At 39.5% G+C, this 16,888-nt stretch overlaps 1 protein-coding gene across 2 annotated transcripts in view; it reads left to right on the forward strand.

The window, feature by feature from the left end:
* Positions 1-2,382: 2,382 nt before the first annotated feature.
* LOC124273963 (dnaJ homolog subfamily C member 10-like) overlaps positions 2,383-16,888 on the forward strand; it is a 57,864-nt gene continuing 43,358 nt past the window's right edge. The window contains exons 1-4 of one of the 2 annotated variants that reach the window (XM_046709303.1): positions 2,383-2,476; positions 9,991-10,225; positions 13,791-13,956; positions 14,308-14,358. In XM_046709303.1, coding sequence (XP_046565259.1) covers positions 10,043-10,225; positions 13,791-13,956; positions 14,308-14,358 — 400 coding nt within the window. In that variant the 5' untranslated portion in view covers positions 2,383-2,476; positions 9,991-10,042. The other variant, XM_046709304.1, reaches the window with a different exon arrangement.

Raw genomic sequence — 16,888 nt, forward strand, 5'->3', positions numbered from 1 at the left:
AGATAATGTACAAACCCGAACGAGAGATTTACACATGGGACAAACGTCCACGTGACCAGAGAACCAGTTAACCGTAAACAGGAGTCATGGGGAAATGTGGTCAACCGCTTCTTTCCTTTTGCATGACAAAGCAACGTCTTTAAGTTTAAATTTAAGTCCTTATCAATTGTTAATCATTTGTTTAACAGCTAACTGCTTCATTGTACGAACAGGGCGACTTTTGTTTCATCTGCTTCAGCTATAATTTACCAATCTCCTACTGCATGTCGATTTGCATCTTAGCGCGCATCAAACCTATTCATTTTGTCTTCCCTCTCTGTGGGGTAATGCACGTCTTTTACAACACACATTAGGCTCATGGATATTCATGTTTATTAAACACACTGAACGTTAAAAGTAATGATGGAAGCACGGAATGAATATCATTGAAAAAAATACAAGTTGTCAAATACATTTTTTTTCAAGAACATATAAAAAAATGTCCACAAGTAAATTGATTAAATCAGGTACTTGGAGCACGATCGTGACGTGTAAGTCGTGACGTGTAAGTCTCGGGCAATTTATTTTGTAAGATCACAGTATAACTGTCACACATTTTGTCAATATCGTATGTTCTCACCACCACTTCGAGAAAGCGATAACACGAGACGAGAAAGCGATATGCTCGTCTTGTAGTTTCGCTTTCTCACGGCCGTAACTGAGGGCCACCACTCAATCAAAGTGTTACGTAGGATTAAGTAGAAACATATTTCGTCTTGCATTCTTTCAATGTAGTCGTTTATATCTTCGTGTATGTAAACCTACACTCACCCTTTCGGGTCACTTGATAGTGGATCAACACTTACACGGTATAGATTTTAAACTCAGTACATTCCCAGAAGACATATCTTCGTATTTTCTCTGATTCTTCAATGCAGTCATGATAACGCAACCACAGGAACTCGTAACACTAAACACTGTCATCAAGTTATACAATGTATACTGTTATTGACGGGGTCATTTAGTATCCTTTTATGGGCATCATTTCTACTGTGTGATTCACCAGGGAGAATAGAAGACTGCTGTAGATCATCCCTGGTTTCACGTAGCCACCAATTTCTGGACATGGGTGGGTCGGTAGGGAAAAAAACAACAACGAAAAACTTAATTAAAACAAAATTATCTGAATAATGCTCTTGATTCTCATTTATTGTAGAAGCGCATTTCTGGTGTCCCCCGCCGTGATGTTGCTGGAATATTGCTAAAAGCGGCGTAAAACCAAACTCAGTCAGTCAGTCATTTATTGTAATTCCTATCACAATTTCTAGCGTTCTTTGGACTTGTGGCAGCGACTGATTATCAGAAAAGTATTTCATATGACGAGGCGGTACGTGTTAAGTTCGAGCAGTGATAATCTACTACGTTATATAGTCTCCCTGGTTTGAGTCGGCGGTGGGGGGTGGTGGTGTTGCAATAAAATTAGAAATGTCGGTAGGGCGATGAGAAACACAGAACATAAAATGCTAACTTGTCCTCTCAACTTGGCCAGATTCTGTCAAAACAGGTCTCTCACATAGCCAGAGTGGGATTCGGCTGACTCGGGTCAGTGTTTTGATAACACTTGGTCATAGTCTGTATCAACAATGTTCAATAAGTGAATGTTTGGGGAGGATTTGAGGAAGTGCTCAATTAGTGAGATTGGTGAAATTTATATTAAAGTGAGATACATTCATATGGTAATATTTGATTTTTTGAATTTTTTGAATGCTGCCCTATATACAGTAGTTCTAAAACCCCGCCAGTGACAGTATATAACTTGATGCCAATGTTTAGCGTTACAAGCAGTGTGCGAAATAGCCACTGGCTCGCTAGCCCGTGGCTAGAAAAATTCCAGGCGGGCTAGTAAATCACCATAGTCACTACTGGCCCAACTGGCTAGTGAATTTTCATGGGGTCATTTTGTACATATATCACTCTCTCCGACTTGTTAAGTTGTAATACACTTTTAAATCATGCAAGATTATGGCCTGATGAAAATGTTCATCATATTAGCAGCTTAATGATGAAACCCGTGTCTACATTCAAATTTCGGACTAGTGAATTGTTTTGTGGGTTAGTAACTTTCAGGCATAGCTACCCCGACTGGCTAGCAAAATTTGGAAACTATTTCGCACACTGGTTACAAGCCCCTGTGAACGTAACTTTAATGGGTAAAGTGTTCCCCGCTGACAATGCTGAAATATGACAGAAATAAAACAATCCACACTCACTCGCTGAATGCATGATTATGTGTCACTCAAGGACTGTCAAATAAATAAATCCTTATTCGGTCGAAAGTAGAGCCAATGTTATTTTTAACAAAACCAACCGAATGGCGCATGCGTATGACACGTGGAATAACAACTTCCGATGTACACATGTCGGCTGCTTCAAATGTGAGGTTCCTCGTCTAACACATATTTTCTGCATTGTGTGTCTTTCTGGGGGAGTCGTTTAGGTAAGGATATGCGATGAATCCAACAGTAAAACAGGTCGGTGTAGATGCCATTCATTTTGGATAGAACAATGATGATCTTCAGTTGAAGATGGAATGGTTAGCTGTAGGCAGTGGCACTCGGTTCTACCCAGCCCCCCCGACAGATAAGTCAAATGGGCTGCCGAGCCGGTGGTTTCGATTTGACTGGAGCATTCTATTTCCGTGTGATTTCACCAGTTGTTCCGTTAACTCAGGTAATTTCTGAAGCCGATTTCTAATAAAGTAGGGGAACCAAAGTAGTATATCTATTGATATAAGAGTTTGCAGTTATTGTTACCAACTATAGTTACCATGTTTTGAATACATCCTACATGCAGGAATAAATATATACGATCAGTATTGTCGGAGTACAATGTTTCCGGATATCATACGTTTTTGGACGGCAGTAGTTACTTGCGCTAGCCTATAACGAGTTTGCGTCACATAGACTAAGTACTCGCATGATGTCTTTGAAGATAAAGTTGCCTTTTGGAAGTTTGTGATCATATCATATTGAGAAAACAACCAATGTTCTCAAAGAGAAACAAAACTCCAACTGTTAGTCGTCCAGATGGCACCATTTTAATCAGCTTGTACATCATCATGATCATTATGATAAGAACTAATGCACATTTTCACACACTTGAGACACCTCTGTTATTATTTTTCTAGTCACACGAATGATATAAAACATCCTACTAACATATAAAAGATAACTTTATCCTAAACACAAGCCATTTTTAATTTTTTTTTATCAGACGATAATGTCATAACCACTTTGTGTATTCATCTCAAACTGTAACTCTTGGTTAAAATTTATTGCCAGGTTAACAAAAGAATCTCCATGCTTGAAAACAAACTTACACTGAACAAATGGAGTAAAATTAATTTACAATATTGTGTTATGATGGAATGAGCTGATACGAATTAAACCAGGGATAGAAAACAACCTGATTCACAAAACACGACTTAGGGAAAAGAAAACCACCAGGTTATGAGTTGACAAAATGGATATGAAACTACTGCGTCACATAACTAACAGGATACAAAATGACTTGTTATTGTGCATTTCCTGGGCTCAACTGTGTCCATTGGAGGTAGGCAGTCCCGTTCACATTCAAGGACATTACTATCATCCAAGATATTACATGTAACAATTATCAATGATGAAGAAGCTGGACTTAAGAAATCAAGGTAACATTCCAAAATGTCCTAATGACTGTTATTTTCTTTTGTAGTTAGGTGGTCGCATGCACAACTTTTGCACAAGGTGTCTGCTTTTAATTGGGTCCAAGCAGTGCAGCCTTGGCTCAGCTACTATTGTTCTGGCTTTTTAGAAGTTTTTTGTACTTGTTGCCTATTCAGAACACTCAGTAAGTTATGAGTTCAGTATGTGGTGGACCCGTGAAGGTCCGGGTTAGAATATTGGCCTTCAGTAACCCATGCTTGTCGTAAGAGGCGACTAACGGGATCGGGTGGTCAGGCTCGCTGACTTGGTTGACACATGTCATTGGTTCCCAGTTGAGCAGATTGATTCTCATACTGTTGATCACTCATTCATTGGATTGTCTGGTCCAGACTCGATTATTTACAGACCGCCGCCATATAGCTGGAATATTGCTGAGTGCGGTTTAAAACTAAACTCACTCACTCACTCACTCAATCAGTATGTGGTGCTGATAAGAGTAGGCATTGCATATCACAAAGTCGCAACAGGTTAGTCAGTTATATGCCACTGAAGGATTGACTGTAATGTAGACAAAATCATAATAGCATGAATTGATTTACTGATATAATGTGAATCAATTCATGCCGTCATGTTTTGCTTCTCATATTCTGTATGCATACCTTGGATTGATGACAAAAATTACCTTATTGTGCTCAGAAATTAGAAAATGTAGGTGCCAGGGCCTAAAGCCTTTTCAACTGAATGAGCAATTGCATGCTATTTAGAGCAATATTGATGTTTCAGAAGATAAATGGGCTGGCATTTAGTTCATCAGGGTTTGGCTAAGGCTTTATGATCAAGAATTTCATACTAAACTGTACTCAAAATGTTCTATCCTATTTTCGAATCCTCCATTTGTAACCAATCACATATAAACATATTTGTAATCAATATTCATCCAATTATGTATTTATTCATTTTTGTGCAATAATCAGTTTTCACTTGCAGTTTCTAGAGATTTCAGAGAAGAAAAAATAACTGAAAATTATATCAGCTGTAACAGACTGATTATAATCAGTGATAAAGTCCCACTCTTGGGGTGATTTACCTGTATATTAGAGACAACCCATCACTGCTATTTGTCAAGTTTTATGTACAGTTGGGACCTTGGTAACTGAGAAAAAACAAAAAATGTTATACAAATCAATACAACGTACTGCAAAGTAACTACATGTACAGAACACAATAGAGTGGCATTACACAATTCAGTGTCAGTACAATTACAATGGCAGCTTAAACTATAAGATGTTTAAAATATAATAGCAATGTAATAGCAATAGTATCAGTGATAATTAGAGCTGCGTAATATAACCGGTTTACCGGTATAAACCGGTTCAGACATGAAAACGATACGTATTGCGATACACTGATCGAAAACCGGTATTTTGACATGCATTCGGAAAACTTCGTAATACTAGGAAACCTTGATGATCGTGGTAATGGTGATGGGAATGATCGTGGTGAAAATTACATGAACTGAGAAAAGCAATATTTATGGATGTCAACTTCTATATTGTGAATGAAGTTGACATCCATAAATCTTGCTTTTCTTATGCATTCCACTTCTACATGCCCTTTAAAGATTTTACATTTAACTGGTTTGTTAAGTTTGGTTTTAAGTTGTGTTCTTAATTTTTGTTCAAGTGTATGCAATGTTTTGGATCAGAATGTTTTAAATATTTACTCATTAATGACCAATGATCACTGATATGCCCTGACCAGGTGAAGTTGCTGTCTAAACTCTCAGGGCTTTTTTTAGAGTGGAGAAAGTAGTTCAAACTAGTAACCACTCTGTTGTTGTTAAATTATTCTTTTCCTTGTTTCATTTGTGCCAGATATTATTTATATTCTTATTTTGTCATGATTGAAAGTTTTTATTAAAGCTTAATCAAGCATAGTGATTTTGTTGTGTATTTGCTTTATAAATAAGGCGTTAACTCGATTATAAGTAGTTTATTGTTAAAAAAACCCTTCTTGCAATATATTGCAATACATATCGCTATATATGCTTTTGCATCGCAATATATCGCAATTTGAAAATTCTCTGCAATACCCACCCCTAGTGATAATAATCTTCACCTTGCAGCAGCAGTGGTTAAAATAATCCAATACTGAACATTGGAAATGAAAATACAACCACTGGTCTTGGCAGAGGCATACACATGTCCCCATACATAGTCTTAAAAACCTTGGAAGTTATACACTATGACAGATTAATCAATGCTATTCTTGAAGATTCCAGACCCTCCGTGACCCCAAAAGTGTCTAACTATAGCAGCGCCCACATCACTGCCTTCATCAGATAGTAATACATTACTGACAAATAACTATTGTTAAACCCCAGCGTAATGAACTTCTGAATCTTAACAAGTATTCTGTCATACAATTACAACATTGTTTTCCTACCAAGTGCACTGCCAAATAACATACATAGAAGAAAATCTAAAGTTATGTCAGCTGTGAGTGTGTGAGTGAGTATGGATTTGTGCCGCTTTTAGCAATATTCCAGCAATATCACCTTGGACATCAGAAATGGGTTTCCCACATTGTACCATGTCTGAAAATGAACCCAGATCTTCAGTGTGACGAGCGGCCGCTTTAAGCATTAGAGCATTAGGCTACCCCACCACCCCTGTCAGCTGTGAAAGTTGAATTAAAGTCTAATTATATTTTAAAAGTTTCAACCTATTCCAAATAAGAATCTGAGGTTTTCTTCCTTAAATGGCACTTGTCAAGGCATTCACATTGTTCTGATATTGTTAGTGACAAGTGTTATATTTCCTGGCGCACATCTACATGTAACCGTTTGTCCTGGTGAAAAGTTAAAATAGCAGTACAAGAGGACCCTTTGTCTTTTAAGTGTTATCTATTGTTGTACACAAGTGTTCGAATGTCATGATGCTTTCATTGCATGTTCATATACCATCCTTAGCAACTGGCACAGGTGCATAGTAAATCAATAAATTACGTATTCTAAAATTACAGAAGGTAAGTAGATAGAGTGCAGACAAGCATTAATGTTGCAAATGAGTATAAGCATGATAAGTAGTGAATATTGTGTGTACAGTTTAGTGGTGTAACAATTCATCGATAGTATCGATGTTTGCATCATCAACTACGCGATACAAGTGCATCGATACAAAACACATTTAGGCAATATATCAGGATATTTATATCGCAAGGGTCCATGTTACATCGATGTGTCGCCACAAGAGACGATATATCCCGATACTACTTAAATACTTCTTAAAGTTGTAAGGAGTATTGCATTAGGATTAGGAACTTTTAAGGAAGGGATTCTCTTTGAAATACTTCTAAATTTTAAACACAAACTGAACCTTATAGGAATTTGTTTGTGAACATAAACCACGGAGTTGGTGTATCAGTGAAAGAATGTGAACATTTTTCAATCTCTGTGAACTGTAAAAGACTTGTCTTTAAGTAATTGAAACATGTTTTAGTTGTTTGACAACTAACACCATGTATTAACAACTATGAATGATGTCTTAGCTTTGTTATCAAATAGAAGATAAATTAAGAAACCATACTTAAGAGTTTTTTTCAGTGATTCTGGGATAAATAACCTTGTATTGTCTGTGAAAGCATTGGTGCAGAAACACGACTTTCCAAGGGAAACCTAGATCAAGGTATGCTGAATATGTTTGATTGTAAGTTCTTAAGCATTAAATGCTGAAACTTTATTAGATGAACAGCCTTTTAAGTGTGTGTGAATGTAACACATGTTCTACTGTATAACAAATTAAGATTCAGTCATTTTGTCTATCATATGTGTCTTGCTTTTAGAATCGTAAAGTATTGGGATACGTATCGTATCGCCATCACTGTATCGTGATGATAATCGTCTCGCAGTTTCATTGCCAATACTTTCATGATATATCGTCTCGCCTCATTAAACTGGTATCAGGAAATATCGTCTCGCCACTTAGGCACCGATACACAGCTCTAGTACAGTTTGTTCATTTTTAATTCTTTTCTTTGATTTGGTAAGGAGTACATTAATAATTATCACCAGGAAGTGTTAAATGTACTGATGTTTAAAGGTGGCCTCAGCACCATGACCTACTGGTGATTACCAGTGAATGACAGATATTGTAAATATTACTGGCCTCTGTGGAACTTGAGACATCACACGTGAATGTGTGAGTGAGTTTAGTTTTACGTCGCTTTTAGCAATATTCCAGCAATATCACAGCGAGGGACATCAGAAATAGGCTTCACATATTGTACACATGTGGGGAATCGAACCAAGGTCTGAAGAGCGAACATTATGTCCACTAGGGTACCTCACCGCCCCAACACTTGAGAAATTAAAGTAATTTTTACTGCTGACCTGACATACATCTTACACATGAGCAGGAATTTCCATGTTTACAGATCTGTGGTATATTTGGTCAGGACTATTTGCAGACTACTGTCTTACAGCTGGAATAATACCCACTGCATTTAGATAACAAACAACCAAAACAAAGCATTCAGTTAATCAAATTTGAGTTTTATTTACAAAGTGAGTTTTGAATGACTTGAACACACTAGGACTGCCAACAATTGGCCTCAGCAAGATCCTTATATAATGTGGCCATGATAACTTTCATTTATGGCCTCTGTGCGGGTTATATACTAGGCACATAAAGAAACTGTGCATACAAAAATTGAAAATCTAAATTTATCAAACCTGTGTAGACACATAAGGATTTAAACTTGGAGATTAGTGACATGTATCCAACATGCATGCACCTGCCATGTTCCGTGACGTCAGTGGGTTCGTCCTTGAAACGTGCAATACGTTGTTGCACGTGCATTCCGGGAAAGAGAAACAGAGCAAATGAATGCCACACAATACTGTCACTTTGGAAAGCTCAACCCCTGCCCTTGCGATCGTTCCAAAAATTAAACGCCTATTGAAACGCATAGCATGCCAAGGCTCACGTCTGCACAACGTCATGAGGCCATTGGGATGGTCCGTGGGGGAATGTCTCAACGACAAGTGGTTGCACATTTCCACTGCCACCGGAACACCATTTCTGCACTGGTGAGACGCTACCAGAACACAAATGACGTCATCGATTGGCCACGTGTTGGACGTCCACGTGTAACCACGCCAAGACAGGACAGATAGATAAGGGTTAAGGGTGACCCATCTTCCCCACAGGTTTCAGACTGCAGTGATGACTGCCTGAACCAACCCAGGACTTCGCCGTATCCACCCCAACACAGTTCGACAACGTTTATGTCATCACGGGATCAGACCACGCCGTCCCGCCATACGGCCTATCCTGACACGTCATTAACAAGCTCGCCGAATGTGGTGCCGAAATCATGTCCGCAGACCCTTGTTTTGGTGGAGAATTGTTGTTTTTACAGATGAGTCCAGGTTTAACATTTCACATAGTGATGGACGTCAACGTGCCTATAGAGGCGTGGGAGAATGTTATGCACTGGCCTGTGTCTTGGACAGGAATCGCTTTGGTGGTGGTTCCGTAATGACTTGGGGTGAAATAACAGCACGCCAAAGAACTCCTTTGGTGATTGTTCAGGGCAACTTAACTGGTGTGGGCTACAGGGATCAGATTCTTCGACCTGTGGCAATTCCTTTTCTGCAACGTCATGGCCCTGGGTTAACATTCCAACAGGACAATGCCCGCCCTCATACGGCAAGGGTTGCTATGGATTTCTTGCACCACAACACCACAACGTTGACGTATTGCCTTGGCCTGCAAATTCACCGGGTCTCTCCCCGATAGAGCATGTTTGGGACGAGATGGATCGACGTCTACGCCGTCTTCCTCATCCGCCAGATAACGTCCTTGACCTTGCAACAGAACTTGAGAGAATCTGGCGTGACATCCCACAAGCCTTCCTTGCACGTTTGATAGGCTCTATGCGTCGTTGATGCACTGCTGTTCTCAATGCCGATGGTGGACATACCCGTTATTGAGCTTGTGACATGGTCATTTGACCCCTGTCCCGCTTGTGGACTCGTGACGTCATTGTCATTGACTTTTCAATTGAGATTCTCCCGACTTGTTATGGTCTCATGATCCCTCCATTAAAGTTTATATGTACCTTTGACATTGCTATCGTTCTTATCAACTGGGATAATATTTTGACAATGCACAGTTTCTTTATGTGGCTAGTATATATTGCCAAACAAAACACATATTCATAGCGTTGTATCACATATTTCAATTTTTTATTCATTCTTTTTGCAATTTTTGTTTCAATTTGAGATTCTGGTTTGATGCTCCAGGCGACGAGACCTTGAAACAGAACCCAGTTCCACTGTGCCTTAACCAGGACCGATGGATGTGTCTCCTCTGTGTGTTTGGCTACAAGTTTGGCTTGTAGCTACTCTTGCTTTTGTCGACACAGTAACAGCAGAGGACTTCTATGAGCTGTTGGGAGTTGGCCGAAGTGCCAACACTAAGGAGATCAGGAAGGCATTCAAGAAAATTGCAGTTAAAGAACATCCAGACAAAAATGCTGTAAGTTTCCACATTGACTTGTTGGACCTGTAGTGCTTTGGGCCTAGCCTTTGGCTGAGACAATATGACTGAATTGGCATTATAGGGCTAAATCTTTTGAGACATTCAGGTATATGAGAGTTTATTATAGGCAGTGTTGAAATCCACATACGTGTACATACCAGATCAGGTCTTTGAGTGGCATTTAGAAGTGATACACATAAGGAAGAGAGTTTTTCATTGGAGTCCACCGCTATATATATCAGGAACCCACCTGCCCAGTGCCTGGGACTTATTGCTTTCATAATTGTTTGATTGTTATCGGTACTTATTGCTAATTATTTTGCTCTGGTTTTTCTATTTGTTCATTCTGGCCTCAATTTGTCAATCTCCATTGTGTTTATCTATTGGTGCTATTCCCTATCAGTTAATCCTGGCTTTAGCTGTCTACTGTTCATACACTATATAACTGTTACATGTTGGCTTCTTTTCAGAGCTAATTACCATTTGAGTTTGGTATCCATTCAGTACTAATTAACTGGTAGTACAGGCTTCCAATTGTTCCATTGTTTAACCTGCATCTTTGTTGTCTTATTACTTTTGTTGTCATTACATGTACATGTATATGCTCTCTTCCTCGTACTTTTCATTCACCTGATGAAGGAATAAGGATATACTCAGAAACGTTGTGTTCCTCATAATAAAGAAGTTGACATCCATACCAGATCAATGTAGTTCTTGGCATGCTTGTAAACAATGTGTGGAACTCTAGCACATTAGCAGAGTAAATGTGTTTGTTTGCCTTGTCCAGTACTGTTACAATCCAGCTTAAAGTTAATGGAGGTTAATGATTGTTATTGTCATGATAATGAGCAATGATCCCCGATGCCAGGGTACAAAGACACACAATCCTGACATTGCCGGATCTGTTATTTTGTTACCTTGTCCGTTATGGCAACCATTTGTTTCTTGTCACCAATTCTGAACTAGAATTCCCAGCAAAGTGAGTTGGTAAGGAATATTAATATTTCAGGATAGGATGTATAAACTGTCAGGGTAGGTTCTAAGTTGCTTCTGGCTGGTAACTTTGATATATATACTACTCACACTTTGCTAAGGATCACAAAAATTCACAACTTTACTTAAATGTAGATTTATATTTTGAAATTGTATCCATTTAAAACTGGGTAAATAATGATATGGTAACCCCTCTTTAGGCAAACATTCACTTTAATCTAACCTTATACACTTGATACATCAGTAACCATAAAAATGGTTTTCATGGCACCAATCAACCATTTTCCATATCATGGAACAAGTCATTGACAAGTACACAACACCTGTCAATAGCAGGTATTGGATCCACAAGATGAAATGACATACTGAAACCAGTGTTTAAAACTCCCTAAATTCCAAGCCAGACAGCCGGACGGTTAACTCTAATAAAATATAGTTGCAGGCAACGATGAGGGCTCCTTGGCTGTAGTTCTATCTATTGTATCTGAGGGCTAGAAATCATCGTCCAAAGCGGAGCCAGAACACGTTTTTGACAGGCGAGCGGATCTTCCAAATATAGCCGGGGTCGCGGGGGGTCATGCACCTTTTAAGAAGTTCCGGAGAAGAAATAGTTCCCTCTTTAAAAGGCTGTATCTCACTTGTTCTTGGGTCTACGGTCAAAACAATTAGTGTTCTGGAATCACCAAGACATCATCTATCATACTGGCACTTTTTGTGCAGAATTTGCACATTTGGGGAGCAAACTACTCAGAAAACTGCTGAAAAACATGGCCAAAAACTAAAAATAACTGCCAATCGGTACGTTTTAGCGACTTGACCCGTCCAGGCATAATTGTTGGGAATTCGATTGTGCATCTGTACAAGAGATTTGGAAGTGTTGGAACAATTAGTTCTTGAGATATTTGCTGTCAAACTTTGAAATTTTGGAATTAATTTTAAACTATCTCCCCTTTGCTATTGGGCCTAGAGCCTAGAGATTTTTAAGGGGAATATCTACACCTCGGTGCACATCTGTTTGATTTTTTTTGTAAGCGATTCGGAGCATTGGTTTAGGAGTTATGTTTGGTACAAAAATCAGCGGAATAATAAATAATGATAATAATCTGAACGATTACAATAGGTCTCCTGCCTAGAGGCAAGGAGCCCTAATTACCAGTCTGGATACAAACTTGCCTGTCCAGTTTTCAACAATAAAAAACTTTGACTGCTATTTCCAAGCTCCATTCACTGTTTGTAGGCATCGCAATGAACTACATAGCACTAACAGGCAATGCACCGAGTATAGATAAACTGAAAGTACATGATTGTGATTGGTTATCGTAACATGAACTTTCCAATCATAAGTAGTTTAACATAATTTTCATAATACCTTAAACACCTCAAACTGATGACAAGAGATCCTGTCTGATATTATGAATATTTACTGTTAGGGGTAAAAATATCTACCAGACCACCGGACAGGCTAATTTTGAAATTTGACCGTCCGAGATGAAAATAGACCGTTCCGGATGGTCGGGCAGGCGGGAATTTTAAACGCTGCTGAAACTTAGGATCCATGCTTACAATAAGCTTAGATACTTAAACCAAGTTTGACCCCAGATCATAGTTTTCTGTTGAATCCATGATTTAATCCTTAGCAAAGTGTGAATAGTTTATTTATAAGATCAGTTTCCACAGCTGTTGATACTTTTTAGTAGCTACCTATCTATATGAACTAGGGAACATTTTGTTTTTGAATTTTATTATATTTATTATGAATTTGTCCTTAAGTGGTGGGCACGTGGTCCTGTGCATAGCGCTCAGGTCACAAATCAGTTGAAGTTAAGCAACGTTGGGCTCGGACAGCCCTTGGATGGGTGACCGTATTGGCAGCTTAACTCCTGAGAGTTTCTAGGACTTCAGTCCTGCCCCACAACGAAGCACATGTGATACATGTGGTCTCACCTTAGGCAAGTGAGTTTGTTCACAATTGCCTTTGTTCACCCAGCAGGAAATGGGTACCCGGTGAAATAAGTCGTGAGACTATTAACCTTCTAGCGCCTAACAGGCACCTTGGGTTATCTGGGGTAATAATGATCAGACTGTGCGCTTTGAGCAGGATATCTAGCCTGGGAAAGGCGCGTTATAAATATTCTCATTATTATTAAGTCAATGAACTTAATCCTTATCTTTTTTCCCAATGAAGACCTTTGCTGGAATGTTTTTTCACGACCTTATTGCTAGCCATGAGAGCAGAACAAGTTTGAAACCTTCAGAGATTACGGATTAGAATTAAAAGAAACAACGTTGATAGATTGCATGGTCAGTCTTGATGACCTGGTTGATAGTATGATTCCCCAACTGTATTGTCTTGCTCAGGCTCCAGCTTGTACAGGCCACTGTCATATCTCGTATATTTTGTCATGCTGTTCGTTATATATATAAAGGGTCCTTAGGGAAAAAATGTGTCATAATTGTTACTAATATATGACATCTTGGCAAGGGATAGTTTTTCCTTGAAATGAATGACATTAGGCAATGTGCCTAAGCCAGTAATAGTATGTTTGGAGATATACCCATTTCTGTCCAGGATGATCCAAAGGCCCATGAAAGGTTTCTGCGGATCAACAGGGCATATGAGGTGTTGAAGGATGATGAACTACGGAAGAAGTATGACATGCATGGGGAGGAAGGTTTGGAGGACAAGCAGCAGGGCCGTCACTATGAGAGCTGGCAGTGGTACCAGGATAACTTTGGTCAGACTTACTTCCATTTCACACAGTCCGATAAACTAGTTGTGATCATAGGGTCTACAATTGTCCCCCAAAGAATTTATCACGATGATGTATAATTGTCTGCAAACACAAAACATTTTGGTACTATCTGGTATGATGCTAAATCAAAATTTTGTTCAACCTGTCGTCTATCTGCTCATCTAATAATTATTAAGGCGACTTGTAATAAGAGCTGAGTTTGGGGCTGTTGAAGGTTTGGGCTTACTTCCTTGTTTCACTTTGACTGTCCAGTATTAGTCACACCTCTAAACAACATTCCTCATTTTATATGTAACTTCCTATACAACAATGCAATGTACATTTTCATCACAGGTATCTATGATGATGATCCTGAAATAATCACTCTCAGCCGTACCGATTTTGGTAAGTATCGTGACTACATATTACACTGTATTACCAATACAGCAGTATATTGCAATACACAATACATACTGTCATACTGTGTTACTGTAGATTGGATGTTACACCGTGTTCCTGTAGATTGGATGTTACACCGTGTTGCTGTAGATTGGGTGTTACCCTGTGTTGCTGTAGATTGGGTGTTACACCGTGTTGCTGTAGATTGGGTGTTACACCGTGTTGCTGTAGATTGGGTGTTACACCGTGTTGCTGTAGATTGGGTGTTACACTGTGTTGCTGTAGATTGGGTGTGACACTGTGTTGCTGTAGATTGGGTGTTACACCATGTTGCTGTAGATTGGGTGTTACACCGTGTTGCTGTAGATTGGGTGTTACACCGTGTTGCTGTAGATTGGGTGTTACACCGTGTTGCTGTAGATTGGGTGTTACACTGTGTTGCTGTAGATTGGGTGTTACCCTGTGTTGCTGTAGATTGGGTGTTACACCGTGTGTTGCTGTAGATTGGGTGTTACCCTGTGTTGCTGTAGATTGGGTGTTACACTGTGTTGCTGTAGATTGGGTGTTACACTGTGTTGCTGTAGATTGGGTGTTACCCTGTGTTGCTGTAGATTGGGTGTTACCCTGTGTTGCTGTAGATTGGGTGTTACACTGTGTTGCTGTAGATTGGGTGTTACCCTGTGTGTTGCTGTAGATTGGGTGTTACACCGTGTTGCTGTAGATTGTGGTGTTACCCTGTGTTGCTGTAGATTGGGTGTTACCCTGTGTTGCTGTAGATTGGGTGTTACACCGTGTTGCTGTAGATTGGGTGTTACACTGTGTTGCTGTAGATTGGGTGTTACACCGTGTTGCTGTAGATTGGGTGTTACACCGTGTTGCTGTAGATTGGGTGTTACCCTGTGTTGCTGTAGATTGGGTGTTACCCTGTGTTGCTGTAGATTGGGTGTTACACTGTGTTGCTGTAGATTGGGTGTTACACTGTGTTGCTGTAGATTGGGTGTTACACCGTGTTGCTGTAGATTGGGTGTTACACCGTGTTGCTGTAGATTGGGTGTTACACTGTGTTGCTGTAGATTGGGTGTTACACTGTGTTGCTGTAGATTGGGTGTTACACCGTGTTGCTGTAGATTGGGTGTTACCCTGTGTTGCTGTAGATTGGGTGTTACACTGTGTTGCTGTAGATTGGGTGTTACACTGTGTTGCTGTAGATTGGGTGTTACCCTGTGTTGCTGTAGATTGGGTGTTACCCTGTGTTGCTGTAGATTGGGTGTTACACTGTGTTGCTGTAGATTGGGTGTTACACCGTGTTGCTGTAGATTGGGTGTTACACCGTGTTGCTGTAGATTGGGTGTTACCCTGTGTTGCTGTAGATTGGGTGTTACCCTGTGTTGCTGTAGATTGGGTGTTACACTGTGTTGCTGTAGATTGGGTGTTACACTGTGTTGCTGTAGATTAGGTGTTACCCTGTGTTGCTGTAGATTGGGTGTTACACTGTGTTGCTGTAGATTGGGTGTTACACTGTGTTGCTGTAGATTGGGTGTTACACCGTGTTGCTGTAGATTGGGTGTTACACCGTGTTGCTGTAGATTGGGTGTTACACTGTGTTGCTGTACATTGGGTGTTACACCGTGTTGCTGTAGATTGGATGTTACACCGTGTTGCTGTAGATTGGGTTAGAGAGAATAATAGGTTTGGTTATTATTTGTATCGGTTTACCTAAATGTTTCAGAAACTCAGTCGCAAGGGATAATTCCCTTTGAGATTCATTGCCATAACAAGAATCTGCTCTCATGTTGTTATCTCCCCTGCATCCATGCAAATGAACAATCCTAATAGTATTTACTTTGGTGTGTAGAAAATAGGATTTGTAAATGATCTGCATGTACAATCAGTGTCAATCACTGTTAGGTACTTAATAATACAGGTAACAATTCAGGTATACATCTGTATGACAATACATTGCAGTAAGTCTTTTGCCAATACACAGCCTTAATAGGTAAGTATTAAGTATAATGCCCTTGATTCTTGCTAATGTAATATTTGAAGCAAAGACACCAAATTATTTACCTTAAAACTCTGTCTCTTGACTACAATGCAGTACCCAGTGTTCCTGAGGGTTGAGGGGCACAGCCTGTAGGATGCATGGTCTTCTGTGTGGGAAATCTGCTGTGTTTGATGGTTTGGCAGTATGTCCTCCTTGATGGCTGTTTGAATTCCGGTTTACACTTATAATCTTTCAGCACAGTACCCATCCTTGTTAAATATCTGCACCCTATCACTATCATAGTGATTTAATTTGAGTTCTGTTGGAAGCAGATGTAAACCCAACTCACTCACTCATTTGGGAAAGTGACAAGGCTGTTTTCTATACTCATAACAATAGACCTACCTGAGCTTGACTTTGACAGTTAAACAGAGGTAAATGAGAGACTGTTTCAACAAGTACACAAATAACAGCTTTATGTAGATATGGAAATAATGACAATGGTGTAAGTAGTTGTGGAGGTAAAACTGTTCATGTGTATGTATCCTCCCT

Source organism: Haliotis rubra, unplaced genomic scaffold (assembly GCF_003918875.1).
Source record: "Haliotis rubra isolate DU_JTF1 unplaced genomic scaffold, ASM391887v1 Scf186, whole genome shotgun sequence".
Classification (NCBI taxonomy): Eukaryota; Metazoa; Mollusca; class Gastropoda; order Lepetellida; family Haliotidae; genus Haliotis; species Haliotis rubra.